The following is a 17629-nucleotide window of genomic DNA, read 5'->3' on the forward strand; positions in this document are numbered from 1 at the left end:
ATCATGTCTATTTATTAACTATTCAACAATTTTCTTTACTTAAAAAAAAAACCTTGCAAATAAAATTGAAAACCAATATAAATTGGCATGACTTGATGAGTTTCCATCAATTAGGACAAGCATACAAACACAATTTCTTAGGAGACCATTGCAAATCCATGCAATTTTGCTTTGAAGAAAAAATATAATAGATACCTAATCCGATTCCAGAAAATATTAAACCGAATCAAATATTTCAAATGGTCTCTCAAAATTACACTTCAAAGAAAAAATGGAACGGCGTTGTTTTCTGCATAAATGGGCCAAATAAACAAAGCGTGTGTTTCGTTTGCACTAACCTGAATCTTCCCCCTCTGATTCACATTGGCGCATTTCCCTTTGGTTCTCATTGACGCGGAGGTTGGAAGCGACGTTCAGCAAAATCTGGCGAGGAGGCTGTTGTTTCTCAGTGGTTGTCGCAGTATGTAATTTGTTTGAAGGCTATTCTTCGCAGCGTTGACATTGACGTAGGTTCGTCATCATCGCTAAAGTGTTACTGAACTGAACCTCTCCAATTCACAGCGTCTAGTTTTATTTGGTGATAATAATTTTATTTGCAGCGTCTAGTTATAATAATTAGTTGGCCAAATATTTGGTCCTTATGTTTTTTTTTTCTTTCAATTTGATTATTTATTTTTAAAAAGTTTAATTTATTTTTTTTTAAATTATTTTTTTTCAATTTAATCTTTCGGTCTATTTAAAATTTAGGACGCTAAACATTTAATAATAGACTTTTTTTTTTATTAAAAATGAAGTAAAGAAGAAAGATAGAAAACTAAAAAAAATATTTTAAAATGATCAATGATGTCAATTTTAAAAAAATTGAATTATTAAATTTATCAATAAAAACAATAAGATAAATGATCAAATTAAACAGAAAAATAAATGATTAAATATTTTTTAAAAGATAAAGAATTAAATCGAAAAAATTTAAATAAATGGTTAAATTGAAATGTTTAAAATATAGATAGGTGATTTAGCCTAATTAGCTCACGCCATTCGCAAGTAAGGTTTGCTTGATTACACTTTTCAGAAACAGTTTTCAATTTTTGAAAATTTAAAAATTAAAAAACTTGATTGTGGGGTAAATTTTATAAAACTATTCTTTGATTTTGGTTTTTAAAAGTTAAAAACGGAAAAACACATTCCTTTTTTTTAAAAAAAAAGAAGAAGAAGAAAGAAACAGAAACAAATTTAAAAATGAAAACACACGGAAAACTACTATTTTCGTTAATGGCATAAGTGTAATTTACCTAACATTACATGTTCTAATTTTAACTAACCTGGAAAATAGATCAAAGAAAAACTAACGTGGAAAAATCAATGAAAGTTGAAGATTCAAAGGAACACTAAAACGACTTGATACACGACTCAATTAAAAATTCAAAGGAACATTGAGACGATCCTAGCGCAGCTCCGGCCAAAAGATCCGTTGATGTTTGTTCTCAGGTTTTACTCATCTCCCTTCTGTGTTCTTCATTAATGGCATTGTTCTTTGTTCATGAATTCCACTTGAATCTATATATCCAATTGAATCTATTTCGAGAAAGGAATGGGAAATGTGGCATGAATTTGAATCCCACTTTAAGTTTGCTTTTGTAGCATTGTTCTTTGTCTGCTGCCACCATTGCACACAATATGTTCGATGAAAAGCTTGAATGGCTTATTGGACTTGGTTTTGTTTTTGGATTCTGTGAATAGGTTTTAGGAACTATGTATTTCAAACTCTAATATAATTTGTGTATAATTCAAAGTGATACCTAAAATTGGTTCGGCCATTATTCTCCAGACTATATTAATCCTTATACTTTTTATATTATTTAAAAGTATTTGCTTTTAGTTCTTATGTATATAAGTTCTTCAATAAGTTAAAAAATTCATAAAAAGAAATTAATAATCAATTTCTTTTTCTTTTTAATTTTAAAAACATGTTTTGAAAATCAATTTAACAAACAAGTTTTTCTATTTTCTCATTTTTAAATCAGTTTTCAAAATAAAATTATGGAACAGCTTTTTTTTTATTCTCTTTTCAAAAACAGATTTCTAGAATTGATTTACAAAATAATTTTTTAAAAACTGAAAACTAAAACTAAGTCAAACAGGCCCTAAAGCTCCATGTGTTTGGTTTCAACTGCTTGAATTCATAGTCATTTTCCCAGCCCAGCAACATGTTGCGTGTGAAGCTAAAGAAGTAATTTAGTTCATGTTGATTTCATCACGATTGCCATTGAATTCTATATTTGCTGATATCTTCACTGGGGATATTTAAAGAATCTTAAAAACACTTAACTTACTGGTTTTTAAATCTGTTTACCTCAACTTAAGTTTGCAACTTTTTTGGGAAGAATGCATACTGGTTATTGGTTAATGTCCATGACGTGTTTAAAATTCCACTTTTTTTGTATATATATGTATATGTAGCTTGTGCCAACTCTCCAATGACGAGCATGTCTGACAATATCCATCATATGCGTAAACTGTTTTGATATTATCATTTATGGATTATAACTTATTGTTCTTTTCATACCTCTTTAAAACAAGGAAAACTTGTTTCCAATCCCAAGGTTATTTTGGAACACACAACACTACAATTCTAGAATTGAAATTATTAATCTGAAATGAAATTAGTTAGACAGCATTTACATACCTATGATTGAACTAAACTCCCTATCCAAATTTGAGGATGTGGTGTAAATTCTCTTAGAATATTTTAATGTAGTTATCAAGAAGAATTGCATAATTGCTGTAATTACTTTTTGGAGCTTGGTTTCTTGTAATTGTTTCTTTGATTGTTAATGTTATTTTAAATTATGGATTGATCAATCAAATTATGTTAGCTATATATATATATATATACCAGGCTCAAATTAGGTTAATTAGTGACCTACTGGTTCAACTATTGATCTATTGACCTAGTGCTTAGAGTGGGTCAGTTTTCACAGCATATTAATTGAAACAAACAATTACAACATCGATAATAAACAATGAGAAATTATTTTGTGACTCAGTAGGATTCTTCATTAGTTCATTTTTTATTATATTGTTACATATTGATGTTGTAATTGTTTGTTTTATAATTGTGTGTCATGTGCTGTTACACAGCAGCTAGATTTATATATTTTCTCATTGCAGTCACTTATTATTCACTAATTTTCTTCAAGCAGGTTCACATTGCCTTTTTACATTTTCGCTGCACTTGTTGTTCCACCAATTCTCTTCATAGGAAAATCTTTGGTGAGTGTCCTTCTAATTTGCAAACTAATATTTTTCCATAACTACTCTTTTTACTGATTTGATTTCCTGTGCTATGTTTTGTGATTAATCAAAGGAAAATTCCTGTGCTTTGTTTGACCAATAATTTTATATTTGTGACAGGATACATATACTGATATACTCGTGCTGATTTTTACTTTGATTGAATTTGTCCCTATGTTGTTATGTCACAAAAATTTGGCCTGTTATGTTATCGACCTAGTCATACTTTATTTTTTATTTTATTTTCTTGAAAAAGAAAAGACTATCTATTTGGTCATTGAACTTTTGCATTGAGTGATCAAATAAATGAAGATCCAACAGCTAGTACACTGCAGCGTGACCTTTGTGTGGCAATATTAGTTGTGCTAGTTATAACACTCTTTTTCATGTCTCGTTACCTATTGTTTTATCTGGCTTTGAGTGCATGCTAGCTAATCCCATTTCGTGCACTTCCCATTGAAGGCTTGACCCCTTACAGTGTTTAAGAAGGAAGTTAAAAGAAAATTCCTTGTTTTTAAAAATGCCCCTATCTGGCTGGTCCATGGGTGGGCTATGGCCAGCCTACTTGAGAGGTGGGTTAATTTTTTTTTAAAACTTAGTGAGCTGGCTCTAACCTACATTGCCTTATGGACTTTTTAGCTGTATTTATGATAAGAACAGATAAAAATGGAACAGATTTGAAAAGATGAAACAGAAATTTTTATAGATAATTTGAGATATTTTATTACACAGGTTTTCGAGAGCCTGTCTCTCCCCAATTCAGATTCTTCCTAATTCCAGAGTGTCTTTCCCATTCTGGTTTACTTCTATTTATACTACCTCTAATGGACACAATTATTCTGAATGGTTGTGACTGTTCCCAAGGGTCATGCCCCTTGATTCGCATCTCCTGACCTTGCACCCCTTGGGCAGATCATAACGGTTGGTTGTGACTGTTCCCAAGGGTCATGTCCCTTGATTCACATCTCTTGACCTTGCACCCCTTGGGCGGGTCATAATGGTTGGTTGTGATTGTTCCCAAGGGTCATGTCCCCTTGATTCACATCTTCTGACCTTGCACCCTTTGGGTGGTTTGCATCCCTTGGATGTTGTGCGCCCTGCTGCTGGTGGTCCATGGTTATTGCTTCTCTTGCTCGCTGTTTGCGAGTGTATACCTTAGTGGTGTGTGGCTTATGCTTATGCTTATCAATTTACTTTTGGCTCTGCACAATTTTGTCAAATAACCATTTACAGCGCCACCATAACACTGGCGCTATAACTTGACGTTTTTAGACCCCTCTACCATATGCAATTTGTGAAGGGAGGGTCACTATGGCGGTGCCACAGGCAGCAATGGCATGTTTATATGGTGGAATTTTGGCCTTCTGCCATATTCTGTTATCTGCCATTTATAACCTTGTCTCTGCAGCCATTTTGCCCTACTCGTTTCTGGCTTTGTGAGCCTTTTACCTCTAGCCCACACGGGGTTGATTGGGATACGCTGACTCATATTAACTGTTGGCAGTTGACACAGTGGAGATGTTTGTTTAGTGGTGAAACAGTTTTATCATCCTACTCAAACCCCCAAGGATCACCTTTATCTGGGACTAATAAAAATGCTTGAACCTCAGAAGTAATTTTGATAGTGTTCTTATGAGGTGTTTTTGCATCATATGATAACATAGGTCTTGTGTAGTTAAGATTGAGTCATATTTCATAAAACCAGAAAAATTGCTCCCTTACTATTTGTCCTTTTTTTTTTCCTATTTTACAGTAGGCTTGTGCTGGAAATGCTCTGTGACTTGTGCTAATAGTATCACCAAAAGAAGTCAAAGAATCAGAAAGCATTAATCTGGATTTGCAGTTTGCACATATTGGCAGTAGTTTTCTTTTTTCATTTTTCAATTGTTAAACTAGATGTCTAGAAGACCCCCACTCCCTCGTCTCCTCCTTAACAATGTCTCTTGCATGAGAAATGCCCAGCAAGTTCTGCGCCATGTGAATGTCTCTCTTCATGATGGAGGGGCACTTGTGCTAACAGGTGCAAATGGCTCGGGAAAGACAACTTTCCTGCGCATGTTAGCTGGGTTTTCCCGCCCTTCTGCTGGTGAAATCCTTTGGAATGGACATGACATTCAACAATCTACAATATTCCATCAGTATAAACTTCAGCTTAACTGGCTCTCTCTCAAGGATGCCATTGATAATAAGATGTCAGTTCTTAACAATGTACAATGGTTTGAACTTCTTGAAAACAAGGAAGGGAAGGCTATGGCTGCACTAGAGTTGATGGGACTAGGAAGATTAGCCAACGAAAAACCAAGGATGCTATCTATGGGCCAGCGGAAAAGACTGCAACTTGCCAGATTGCTGGCACTTGATCGCCCCATATGGTTGCTAGATGAGCCTTCAGTTGCACTAGATGATGACGGTGTGAAGTTACTTGAGTATATTATTGCAGAACACAGGAAATATGGAGGAATTGTGATTGTGGCAACTCATCTACCCATTGAGATAGAAGATTCCTTAGTCTTGAGGCTTCCACCAAGGTTTCCAAGGAGGATGACCCTTGTGGATATGCTTGACCGGGCAGATATCAGTTAATTCCTATTTTCGTTCACATTCTCTTCAAAACAGGATAGGTGTTGTAATCAGCTTTGTGCAAATGTCATTTGTGACAATTCAGTCAGGATTCACAATTGAGTTGTCTTTATATTGCAGTCGTAGTGCTGGTCATGCTTGTATACTTGTCTGATGCCTTTGTTCTTGTATCTTTCATTTCATAAAACATTTTTAAGAGGCCCTGAAAATCATATATTCTGGGGGGACATTCAGGCTTAAGCTAAGAATGAAATAAAATTATTATTCTGCATCTCAACTACGTTTTTTAATGGATCACTCGTTGAGCAATTTTGAGTAAGTGTAATAAAATTGCGCATTGTTTTTTTTTTTTTTTCTGGACTATTGGTACTGCGAAAACTGTCATTTTAACTTAATGTCAAAGTATTCATATGACTTGGAACATGGTGGAACACGACTGTGATGAATTGATGATACCCATAACCCGTGAGAAAAATGTAATTGTTTTATTAAAAAGGAAAAAGATCAGTAAATACTTCAAGGCTATTTGAGCCCTAAAAAGAAAAAAAGAAAAAATACAATAGGTAAAAGTGAAATAACATAATAAGAGAGGGGGAGAAATAAGTAGTCAAATAAGTGTCTATACTCTATAATAAGGAAGTGTCTATACACTGTTGTTAAAAAGGTATAGAATACGGTGCAGCTAGATTTTAGACCCATGCACAACTAAATTATATTTTTTATTTCTATTTACTGTTATTTGAAAACATATATAAACGTAAATAAATAAAATTATTATTTTTAAATATTTTTAGTAACACATTGAATATAATTACATTTAAATTGAGGAAAAATATTAATTATATTTGTAACTTACAACTATCTTCTTAAAAAATATTAAGTCTGTTAATATTTATTATGATTTATTTTTTCCTTCAAGTAATAATAGTGATGCAATATGTAAAAGATATATAAATTTGAAAAAAAAAATATAATAAATATATATTTATAATTATTTAAATTTAAGTATTCATTTTTTGTTGGAGATATGTGTGTATACTCTCTCACACAATTAAATCAGTATAAAACAATGATTTAGTCAAACAGATCATGTCTCATAGAAGCAACATTCCGTCTTTAGTCTTTACGTAATTGACTAGTTTTATATTATGAAATAAACTTTACCAAAAAATTATTAAGGATTAAATAAAAATCGTTTTATTCAATGAACTTTATATTAATTTATCCAATGAAACGTGCATTAAACCATTGCAAAATTAATCGTTCATCTAATATTAAACTAACAACCTTGAAAAATCAATTAACATGAATAGTCTGTATTTTTTTTTCTTGAGATGTGCTTAAACTAGTTTTCTAAGACGTTATGCAATTTAATTTTAATTTCATCTCTAATCATAAAAAATATTTAAAAAATTAATATAAAATAATATAAAAAGAATCTTACATGAGAAGTAGTATACAACAACATACGAGAAATATCTTTTTAATTTCCATATCTTTTCTTTTATCAAACTTAACTTTATTTTTTATAATGTTAAGTCGATGAAATTAATCTTTAACTTTATAAATATGTGAAAAATTTTATTTCTTTATGTGATTTTGTCAGTTGAAAAGGACGGAAATTGGATATTTTTAACAGGTGGAAGACTATTTTTTTTTTTATCAATTTGAATATATATATATATATATATATATATATATATATATATATATATACTAAAACTAAAATAAGTTTTGAATGAGGGTACATGGACCAAATAAATCTAAAAAAGGATTGCATGGACAAAAATATATTTTTCTAGAGGATATAACATATAAAAGTGTATAAAAACATGTTATTCAATATTTTTTGTTGTTAAATAGCTTTTTTTTTTTCCTTTCATTACAAACCATAATGTTTAAGCAACATTTATTCTTCACTCTTTAAATACATAAAAAAAATACTTATAAAAATCTTCGAATCCATATTCCAAAGATTAATTATTGACATTGCAATCAATAAACAATTTATTAGAGGAAGCCATATCTTTGAATTCATCTTTCAAGATTAGTTTCTCTCTATTTATATTTTTATATGTGTTTTGTTTTGTTGTATTACTTATGTAAATATAAAATTCATTTAAATATAACGAGTTTTGAAGAAACTAATACTATACACCATAATTATTCAAAATCATACTAGCCGATCCATTTTACTGATTTTTTTTTTTAAAAAAAACAAATACATCTTGGCAATTACTACAATATTTTTAAGAAAAAATATTAGTAATATATTCATTTAATACATTTTTTATTCATGAAATAAAACTCACGAATAAGTTATTATGATTAAAAACCATTAAATAAAAACCAAGATTAATTCTATCTAATGATAAAAAAAGTATTAAAAATGTATTTATTTTTGTAAATTAAAATCTCGTAATTTTATCGGATGAATGCAGGCAGCCCAGAATTGAAAAGCCCAAAAATCGGCCATTGAGAGCAGGGCAGAATTGGAAAATAGGGAAACACTTCGTTTGAGTTTCCGTTCCCTATATAAGTTTACTCTCCGAACCCTGAAACAGATTAGGGTTTTTGCAGCCGCCACACTCCGTTTCAGAACGAAATCTTTCGTTGATGCTTCGAAAGAACCCTAATCTCATGGCAATTGCTATTCATGCTCCCTTAGTTCACAATAATAATAATATAATAAATATATATATTTCTCACTCTCTCTCTCTCTCAAACTCGCGTTGCCTTGTTGCTTGTTCCTCTGATGAGCTATATCTTTTTTTCTTTTTTTATTTGGTTCCTTCATTCGCTCTCTCGCTCTCTTTCTCAACCCTAAGAGGCTATGAAGATGATTCTGGAGTGTGGGCCCGATGAATCTGCTGCCGTCAAACGTCTTCGCCGGTGGCGCGGCAACTTTATTGGTTTTTTCGATTTTGTTGCAGCCATCCATGGCGGTGTTGTTTTTCGTCGCCGACCCCATCGTTGTGTCAAATCTGAGCCTCACTTATTTAAGTCCAATAGAACAAGTTAAAATGATCATTTGCTCAACATTTCACCTTCTATTTTGTATAGTTCGAATTTTTTGTAATCAATTGATTTTTTTTAAAGGATGAGAAATAAATCTTACGTAAAAGAAAAGAAAAATAACATTTAATGACAAGAAACATTATATGTTAAAAAATATGGAACTAGAGTTCCAACCTTTTCATTTGGGTGCTTAGTCTTGTCCAATAATGTTTATACTTTTTATATTTTATTTTTTTAAAATATTTTATGATAATTAAAGATAAAACTAAAATTGATACCAAGGTAGAAAACTAGTTTAAAGACATTTTAATAGTTGTTCAAATTATTTTTGTTAATTCTTTTAAGATATGAATTAGAAAGTACGAGTTAATAGTAATATTTGATATTTGATAATATATATGGATAGTTTAATTATATTAAAGAAATTGTAAATAATATTAATCATATAAATATTTGAACAAAATATGATATCTCATATACTATATATTGTGATGACGTATTACATATGATTAGCATAAAAATAAATTTGAATTATAAATAATATAGGCAATAATCATGAAAATTAATATGCTGGAAAAAAAAAGTCAATGAAAAATTAGACGGTTACCGAACCTAGCCATAAGAATTTGGGAAGCATACCTATTTTTATAAGTTTACATATAGCTGGTCTCGCAAAAGTGTGATGACATATTATATATGATTAGCATAAAAATAAATTTGAATTATAAATAATATAGGCAATAATCATGAAAATTAATATGCTGGAAAAAAAAAAGTCAATGATAAATTAGACGGTTACCGAACCTAGCCATAAGAATTTGGGAAGCATACATTTTTTTATAAGTTTACATATAGTTGATCTCGTAAAAGTACTACATACAGTGGCCATGAGAAAATAGTGGATTTGATAAATACAATTCAACATATGACAAAAATTGTCCTTCAAACTTGTTAATAATAATTGCAAATGAAAACATAAATGAAAACTACCTTCTAATTAATTTGAATGGTCATAAAGAATCAAAAGAAGACATATTTATTATTGATATGTATATCCTATGTCCTATATTAGATTCAGAAATAATCTTTGCTACAATTGGATCACAGTCTAGTTCCATTGCATAACCCATTTGCATGGTCTAAATTTTGTAATAGTATTATGGGAGTACCAACCTTAATTTTTAACTTGTGAGTAGGTGTTCCTAACATTTTCAATGAGTTCAACAATTCAGGTGTTAGAACTCCAAATACAGATTGAGTTGTTCATCAAATATATTAACACTATATGTGCTACAATACTCTTTCTCCTCACTAGGTATCAAAGACATGACATAATTATTTATACTATCAACAACATATTTTGTAGAGGTTAGAACAACTCTTTTCTGCAAGAAATCTCCGTTGTTATAGTCTTGTAATAAGTTAGGATATGTTGTCTCAACAATTGCCTGGATAAGAAACTCACTAGGAATGCTGATTTCACCATAACCATCATTAGGTTCTCCAAGTTTGTCATTGCCTATGTCTAGTAGTCAATCAGAAAATTGTTTGAGGTCATCACTATTGGTACAACACTATTGGTTTGCAAACGCATGTTCTTTGTCAATTTAAGAATTTGACAATGATCTCATATGTGTTCTTTGTCAATTTAAGAATTTGACAATGATCTCATATGTATGATGTATTTATACTTTCATGCACAAATGGAGTGATATATCATCACCATGTCCCATCAGTTATACATCATTGAAGATGGTGATGTGACAATAAAGTGTCTGTGACCTGGCTTGATGACATGACACTTCATTTGTCACGTGGAAGACGACTAATAACAACTAGTAAAATAACATTAATTTTTTTTTCAAGTACTTGATTGAAAGTTGAATGTTAGATAATAATATGAAAATGACCTATATTCTAGATATGAAAATTTTAATTAAGCCAAAAATATTTAATAATCAAATTAAAATTATCAAATAATTTATGGACCTACAAAATAATTTAACCATAAATAATAAAGTTGCACCTTTCATCGGCATGAGCATGTGACTTTTACTATGGTAGGGCTTGTTCTTCCTGCAGCTTTCATTGGATTCCTGCAGTTATTCTAGAATGTAAATATTTTACATTTTAAAGAGATATTTTCCGAATGTAATTTTACATTCTAAATGAGGTTATTTTGAAAGCTTAAAAGAGATAAAAGAAGCAACATTGAAGGTGCACGAAACAAATATCCTCTATTAATAAGAGCTTTTACTAACCCAAAATGAAAAAAACCCAAATCCAGATTGTTGAATGAATAAAATACTTGAATTTATCCTGAGCCCCGAAATTGAGAGGGGATAGAATTGGAAAAGAGGGAAAACACTCTATTGAGTTTTTCACTATATAAGTTTTAGCCACTCTCGAAGCTGAAGCAGATTAGGGTTTCTGCAGCCGCCACACTCCCTTTCTGAACGAGATCTTAGATCTCTCGTTGATGCTTTAAAAGAACCCTAATCTCATCTCATGGCTATTGCTTGGTGCACCAGCATTATTGCTTCCAAAATAAATAAATGAATGAATGAATGAGCATACCACTCCCTCTCTCTCTCTCTTTCTCACCACTCACTCGCTTTGCCTGGCTGCTTGTTTTGATCTGTTTCATTCTTTCTTTTCTTTTTATGTGACCTTTGGAACTTCACTCTCTCTCTCTCTCTCTCTCTCTCTCTCAACCCTAAGAGGCTGTGAAGATGGTTTCGGAGTGTGGACCCGATGGATCTGCCGCCGTCAAACCTCCTCGCCGGTGGCGCGGCAACTTTATCGCTTTTGATTTTGTTGCAGCCATCCCTGGCGGTGTTGTTTTTCGATGACCGATACCATCGCTGTGCCAGATCTGAGCCTCACCAATTCCCTAATCTAAGAACTCTCCCTCATTGGCGTTGTCTTAACGCAGTGTTTGGCAGAGGTGTATGGAGTGAGAGAAGGGAAAGGGTATTTTCCGATTCTGTCGTTACTCTCTTCCCTCTCTCATTCCATACATCGTCTGACGAACGTATCGTTGATTGGTTCTGCATGGTTGCATTTTCTGTTTGTTTTTAGCCTTACTTTTTTTCCCGTTAAAGTAACTTATGAGTATCTGTGGTTACTTCATTTCTAATTTCTTATGTTTATGAGTATCTGTGGTTTCTTCATTTCTAATTTCCCCAGGTTAGACGAGGGAGGGAAGACTATCATGTGAGAGAGACTCACACTGGATTATAAGGGTGAGTTGAAGTCGCAATTCCGACAAAAGTGGACTAGAGTAATGATCTGCTTTTGGGTGATGAACTGGAGTCATGTGTTAACACTAGTATTTTGTGTTTGAGCGATCTATAGAACTAGGAGAATGATTTTTGTACTAGCACTTTAATTATTTTGTCAAACAATAATCTTACCAGAGTTTACATTTTTTATTTTCTGTATGATGTTCAACGGTTTGAGGCAAGCAACGAAGACTGGTTGCACTTCGTTTTATTTTTGTTTTTCCAGTTGTCAGACACTTGTGAGAGTACTTATTTAATTATGTTTGGATTAGTTTCACTCCGCAAACTGAATCTCTAATAGTAAATCTCCATTGAGCTTCCATTTGAAACTCAGTTTTAATCCGAATAACAAAACATAATTTTAAATTGGGATTAGTTGAAAATCAATGTTTTTCTTTCGACTTTATTTTTAAACATATTTTTGGGCGTTCTGATTTGAAAGCCTAAATCGCACTTAATTAGCGTGGTCTTTTTAGATAGAATGAAAGATTAAATAATGTTCATCCCAATATATATTGACCGGACTTGTTTGATGGTGGAAGCTTATACAATTTTTGGAATTAGGCATTGATTGTGCTTTGAAAGCACAAATGACAAATAATCCAAACGCAAGCAGAGGCAAAGAAGAAACTTTGCCTAATGAATAATCCCAATATTATGATGAGAACCAATGTGTGCATTCTATAATACAAATTGAAATACAATCTAGATTATGCTAGGGGTTAATCACATTAATCATTAATGAGCAGCGAAGAGCATAGCAAACACCAAAATAGCTACTATTGAAAGGCCACTGTTGGCAACATTTACCCTGGCACCTGAAGGGGAAGCAGGGGGGGAGGCAGGTTTAGCCCCAGGACCAGCAGCAGGCTCAGCTTTAGTTGAATTAGAATTTTTAGTCACGGCGGGAAGAGGTGGGTCAACAACGTCTGCAACCTCAAGAGGAGGAAGTGGAGCCTGTGCTGGTGGCAGAAGTTCAGTTGGAATAGTGTTCAATAGATCACCAGGCTTAGCAGGTAAGATAGTAGGATCATGGGTCGGATCGCTACATGGACTCCCTGCAAATTGTTAAAAGGTAGATTAAGTTTCAACTTTTGCTTATGAAAAATAACGTTTTACTCATACAGCAACTAAAATAATAGTTTGCTAAGATCAAGAAAAGACATTGAGATTGGAATAACTCACTCATGAATCTACTTGCAGTGGCTGGAAAATCGGTCACGATTCCATCAACCTTGGCAGTTTGGACGTAAGTTGCAATCTCGACATTAGGATCAGACCAATAGTCGAATGCCAGGGTTGTGTATTCGTTTTTGAGATTATGGACGAATACTGTGAGGTTTGCATCTTTCAACTCTTTGACAACATTTGTCATTCCTACTAAGATGGAATTAGATACTTTGATAATTGAGGTTTTTGGAAGATTCACTGCATCCGCATGCTTCTTTATTTCTTCCACTGTTTGTCTTGGTACGTCGCCCATTTTATCCTTCAATAACATAACCCTTTTATAAGATGGGATGTCTTTAAACCTGGATAGGACCGAGCTGTCATCTGATTGAATCAGAACTTGTTGTTTGGCTTGCTTGTCAAAGGTGGCATTGCTCAAAGCAGTGCTGACAGCATCTACAATGTCAAGACCCTTTTGGGATGCAAGGTAGGGGGCATTCTGTGTGGATAATAGAGTTAGCAATAATAGCAACTTTTTCAAATAAAAGCTTGAGGAGCACTACTAATACTCTAACACACTCCTTCAAACATACTTTACTATTAGTTGAAATTTATTAAAAACTAAAAAATTAGGAAAAAAAGTGATTTTTAATAAAGTGTAACCGATAGTAAAGATTGTGTGTTGCTAACAGCATAAGCATTATAGGGAAGTTAGGAATGTTGCTCACTTGTATGTTGACCAAAATGCCAGGAACTGCCTTAGCCTTGGCTAACTCCAAAAATGCTGAGAGGGTGACAAATTTACCACTGGTCTTGTTTGCGGGGTTTCTTAGGAAATCACTGCCTTTACTAACCATTTGAGCTGAAACAAGAAATTTATACTTAAGTTCATTGTTGAAATCTTAAAGGCTGAATCTGAACTTGAACTCTTCAACTTCTATAGATAGAAGTATTTACGTTTTAATGTCTGAATCTCACTCCATGTAAGGTCAAAGGAGAAAATTCCACTTTTTGGTTGAAGTTCTGGGACATTGGAAGATCGAGACATGAATTTAGGCATTGCGGTGGTATCTGATGTTAGGTCTGTGGAGTTTGAGCAGAAGGCAATTCCATCTTTTGTCATTTGAACTGAGCAATCTATAATGTCAGCGCCATCATCTATTGCTTGCTGATATGCAAGGTCAGTGCTGCCTGGATAAACTCCACTTGCTCCATTGTTGCTTATGATCAAAGTTGGTCCTACATAAACAAATGTATGAGGTTATAGATTTGTCATAGATCTGTTTTCCACGTCTGATCTATGGTTATGATTGAGAACATCTTAAGATTTGTAATATACCTTTTTTGGGCAAGGTATTGTTGTGTGCAAAGCAAGCTGTAAAACAAAATTAACTGTGAGAAAAGTTGAAGAGGGGATTTGCTAGTTAACAAAAAGATTGTGAATTTAGGTTAAAGATTTGTCATCTAACCGATGGCATTTGATGCTGTTGCTGGGAAATCAGTGACAACACCATCAACAGAATCACCTCTGTCTAAAAATTGAAGGTACTCGGCAATAGGGTCGTAGTTATAACTATAACTAGAAAAGAAGTCATTAGCAAAACCAGAAGCATAAACTTCTAGTCCTGATTTATGGGCATCAGCCACAAGTGTTGTGGGAGGTCCTAGATATTTGTCTGGTTTAACTGGCCATATGTATTCTTTTGGGACCATTATTCCTGATGCAAATGACTTGATTGTGGCAAGATCCTTCACAATACTTCCATATGGCTTCTTGGTTGAAGGTTCAACCTTATTATTATTAAGAAGTTTAAAGACAACCTTAGTTGCCTTGTTTGATTTCCCACTGATACTCTTCAAGAAACCAATACTTGTTGATGAAACAAACTCTATTTGATAAAAACTCAATAATTCTAAAACAATATCTACCACCTGTACTCCGTTTTCGGTGTAGAGTGCTGCATTCTGTAAAAAAAAAACACACACACAATTAGTATATAACAAATCAGTAAAAAGAAATAAATTAAGGAATGCCCCATGGTGCTTATGGATTTTCAATTTTCACAGGAGGTCCTGCATTCAGAGAGAGAACCTGAACATTCAACCAAAGCCTCGGGGGAGATTTTCCGCTTAGTAGAGCATCAAGATTAAGAACTGGGGAAGTACCATCGTAAAAATTGGGTCGAGAAAATATGGCCTGAGTCACTGCAGAATACATAGCAAAGAGTAAACCTTCCATTTCAAAACTCAAACTGGGTCATGCTTGTGTATATGTATGGCGCTTGTGACCCTAACTAGTTCTGAGTGTTGTAGTTCATCTCCTATAATCTGTTACCTGCTAAGTATTATGAAGTCTATTCATACGCATTAACAATCCTAAGTCCTAGCAATATTTTTCTATTATTTTGTCACACAGAATGACTCGTATTGCAATCTATATAATCTATATTCATTCAATTATTCTGGGTTATTCACAACAAAGTGGCACGACTCATGTTTAAGCTGATAATGCTCTTATGAAAGGGTTTCCTAAGCACAAAATTAAGCATTGAAGAAAAATGTAGATTGATACTCACTTGATACATTCTGGTCAATCAGAAGACCAGGGTAATCCAAAGAAAAGTGTCCTCGCACGTCCTTCCCATCGACATTGTAGGTTTTTTCCTTAGGATCCACCAATGATATAGTTGTTGTATTGTCAAGCGTAGTCCCCGTGACACAAAAGGCACCGCCATCTTTTGCCACCTGAAGATTGCACAAGAAAACGCTTATGCCTTGTGATAGCCCAATTGCGTCAGGAGAGCCTTCTGGGAAGAGTCCCGAAAAACCACCACGGGCTATTACAAGAGGCTCATTGCCTGCAAGATTAAGAATCACAACATTGAAACATTAACACAAGAACGAGGAAACTTCTCCATATGGAAGCAAAAAGCCCTATGGATACCAACCACTTAATGTTGACCATTTCTGGGGAGGGACTTGAGGTGTAGGAAGATTTGGAAGTGCAGGTTTTTGGGCCACTATTGTATGAAGCAACAAGGAAATCAGAAACAAGCTTCTGAACATTTTCTTCTTTTCCTGTCACATTTCAAACTCAACGAGTCAATGTCAATCAAAATAGTTAGGAATTGAAATGCAACTTCTTGTAGGTATCAGGCCAAGCCTTTTAACGTTCATTTTGCATTAAAATTCATACGTGCCGTTTTCCTGAGATGATATACAATGGTTTTCAAAAACTTATTTAATCTCGATCTTTTTCTTAATATTTTCCGTTAGGATGGTGCATAGCTGCTACTGGAATAATTTGACTTTATTCTCATTATTCAATCTCATCTACAAAATTTCCTTACGTCAATCAGAAGAATGTATAGGGTCCAGAGACAAAGAGGTTGATGATAATTTAGTTTAAACTTGATTGATGCCAAAACCACAAACTTCGCAAAGGAAACTGGAAACAAAAAAATAAGTTATTGAACATCACATGCATACCCAAAAACTGATGTTCATATCTTGACCTATTGGATGGACGAAAGAGGCATTCCCTGAGTTTTTCTGAGGAAAACCCTCAAGGGAATGTAATGGAAAAGAAGGAAACAAATTGGTGAGTGAGATTGACTCACAAATAATAATAATAATAATAAAATCTATCTATTTCCACACATTTTTCACGCATAAATAATTGGTCAGGACTTCCTTTCAAAGGACAACCAATAACATAGTCATTTTCGGAATCTAACCATTATTTGCTGTTTTTGGTTACTCTTTGTTTTGTTTGTTAGGTAAAACAAACTTTCTATAGTTGATTCATGATTGTGTGTTTTTAGTCATTGGATACAGCTCAAATTTGTGGCATGAGTTTAACTCTAGGTCACGCCATTTATTCGTTTATTACACTTAATTGATATAATTTATGGCACTCTTAAAATTATGAAATTATGAAAAATTTCTTAAATCAACTCTTCTTTTAATATTTTTATTTATATTTTTAAGAGAACATCAGACTGGTCCTACGGGAACAGGATGCTGCTGCTTATAATTTTTAGATTAAATTTTCAATTTGATCTTTTAAAAATTAAGGTATTACTGTATTAAATTAGTTCTCTAAATAATTTTCATAAAATTAAAGTGTCACATACTACTCATTTATTTTATTATTTTCATTGAGTCAGTTTCAGCTTGGTGTTACCAAAAACGCATGCACCCCTCAGAGCCAATGCCAAGAAAAGTGATAAAGAAATTATAAAAAATAAGTTAGAAAAAAGATGGAGAGACTTCTGTACAAG

At 33.0% G+C, this 17629-nt stretch overlaps 2 protein-coding genes, 1 long non-coding RNA gene and 1 other non-coding gene across 4 annotated transcripts; 3 read left to right on the plus strand and 1 right to left on the minus strand.

Annotated features, from left to right (window-relative positions):
- The first annotated feature begins 1347 nt into the window (after positions 1-1347).
- Positions 1348-6151, plus strand: LOC100796586 (ABC transporter I family member 1-like). Its single transcript, NM_001255634.2, has 3 exons — positions 1348-1488; positions 3204-3273; positions 5048-6151. The coding sequence occupies exon 3, from the start codon at positions 5191-5193 to the stop codon at positions 5875-5877; it is 687 nt and encodes a 228-aa protein (NP_001242563.2). The 5' UTR covers positions 1348-1488; positions 3204-3273; positions 5048-5190; the 3' UTR covers positions 5878-6151.
- A 5673-nt stretch (positions 6152-11824) lies between these two features.
- On the plus strand, positions 11825-11931 carry MIR1507A (microRNA MIR1507a). The gene has a single exon (NR_048615.1). It is a non-coding gene; the product is annotated as a microRNA MIR1507a (primary transcript).
- Positions 11932-11955: 24 nt separating this feature from the next.
- On the minus strand, positions 11956-16952 carry LOC100794640 (glycerophosphodiester phosphodiesterase GDPDL6). Its single transcript, XM_014765572.3, has 10 exons — positions 16836-16952; positions 16295-16424; positions 15923-16204; positions 15439-15551; positions 14816-15311; positions 14686-14721; positions 14304-14585; positions 14075-14208; positions 13362-13845; positions 11956-13234 (listed from the first exon to the last, which is right to left on the minus strand). The coding sequence occupies exons 1-10, from the start codon at positions 16851-16853 to the stop codon at positions 12915-12917; spliced, it is 2295 nt and encodes a 764-aa protein (XP_014621058.1). The 5' UTR covers positions 16854-16952; the 3' UTR covers positions 11956-12914.
- Positions 12908-15794, plus strand: LOC121173305 (uncharacterized). The gene is made up of 4 exons (XR_005887855.1): positions 12908-13251; positions 13380-13515; positions 14335-14526; positions 15414-15794. It is a non-coding gene; the product is annotated as an uncharacterized lncRNA (long non-coding RNA).
- Positions 16953-17629: the final 677 nt, after the last annotated feature.

This window comes from Glycine max, chromosome 13 (assembly GCF_000004515.6).
Source record: "Glycine max cultivar Williams 82 chromosome 13, Glycine_max_v4.0, whole genome shotgun sequence".
NCBI lineage: Eukaryota > Viridiplantae > Streptophyta > Magnoliopsida > Fabales > Fabaceae > Glycine > Glycine max.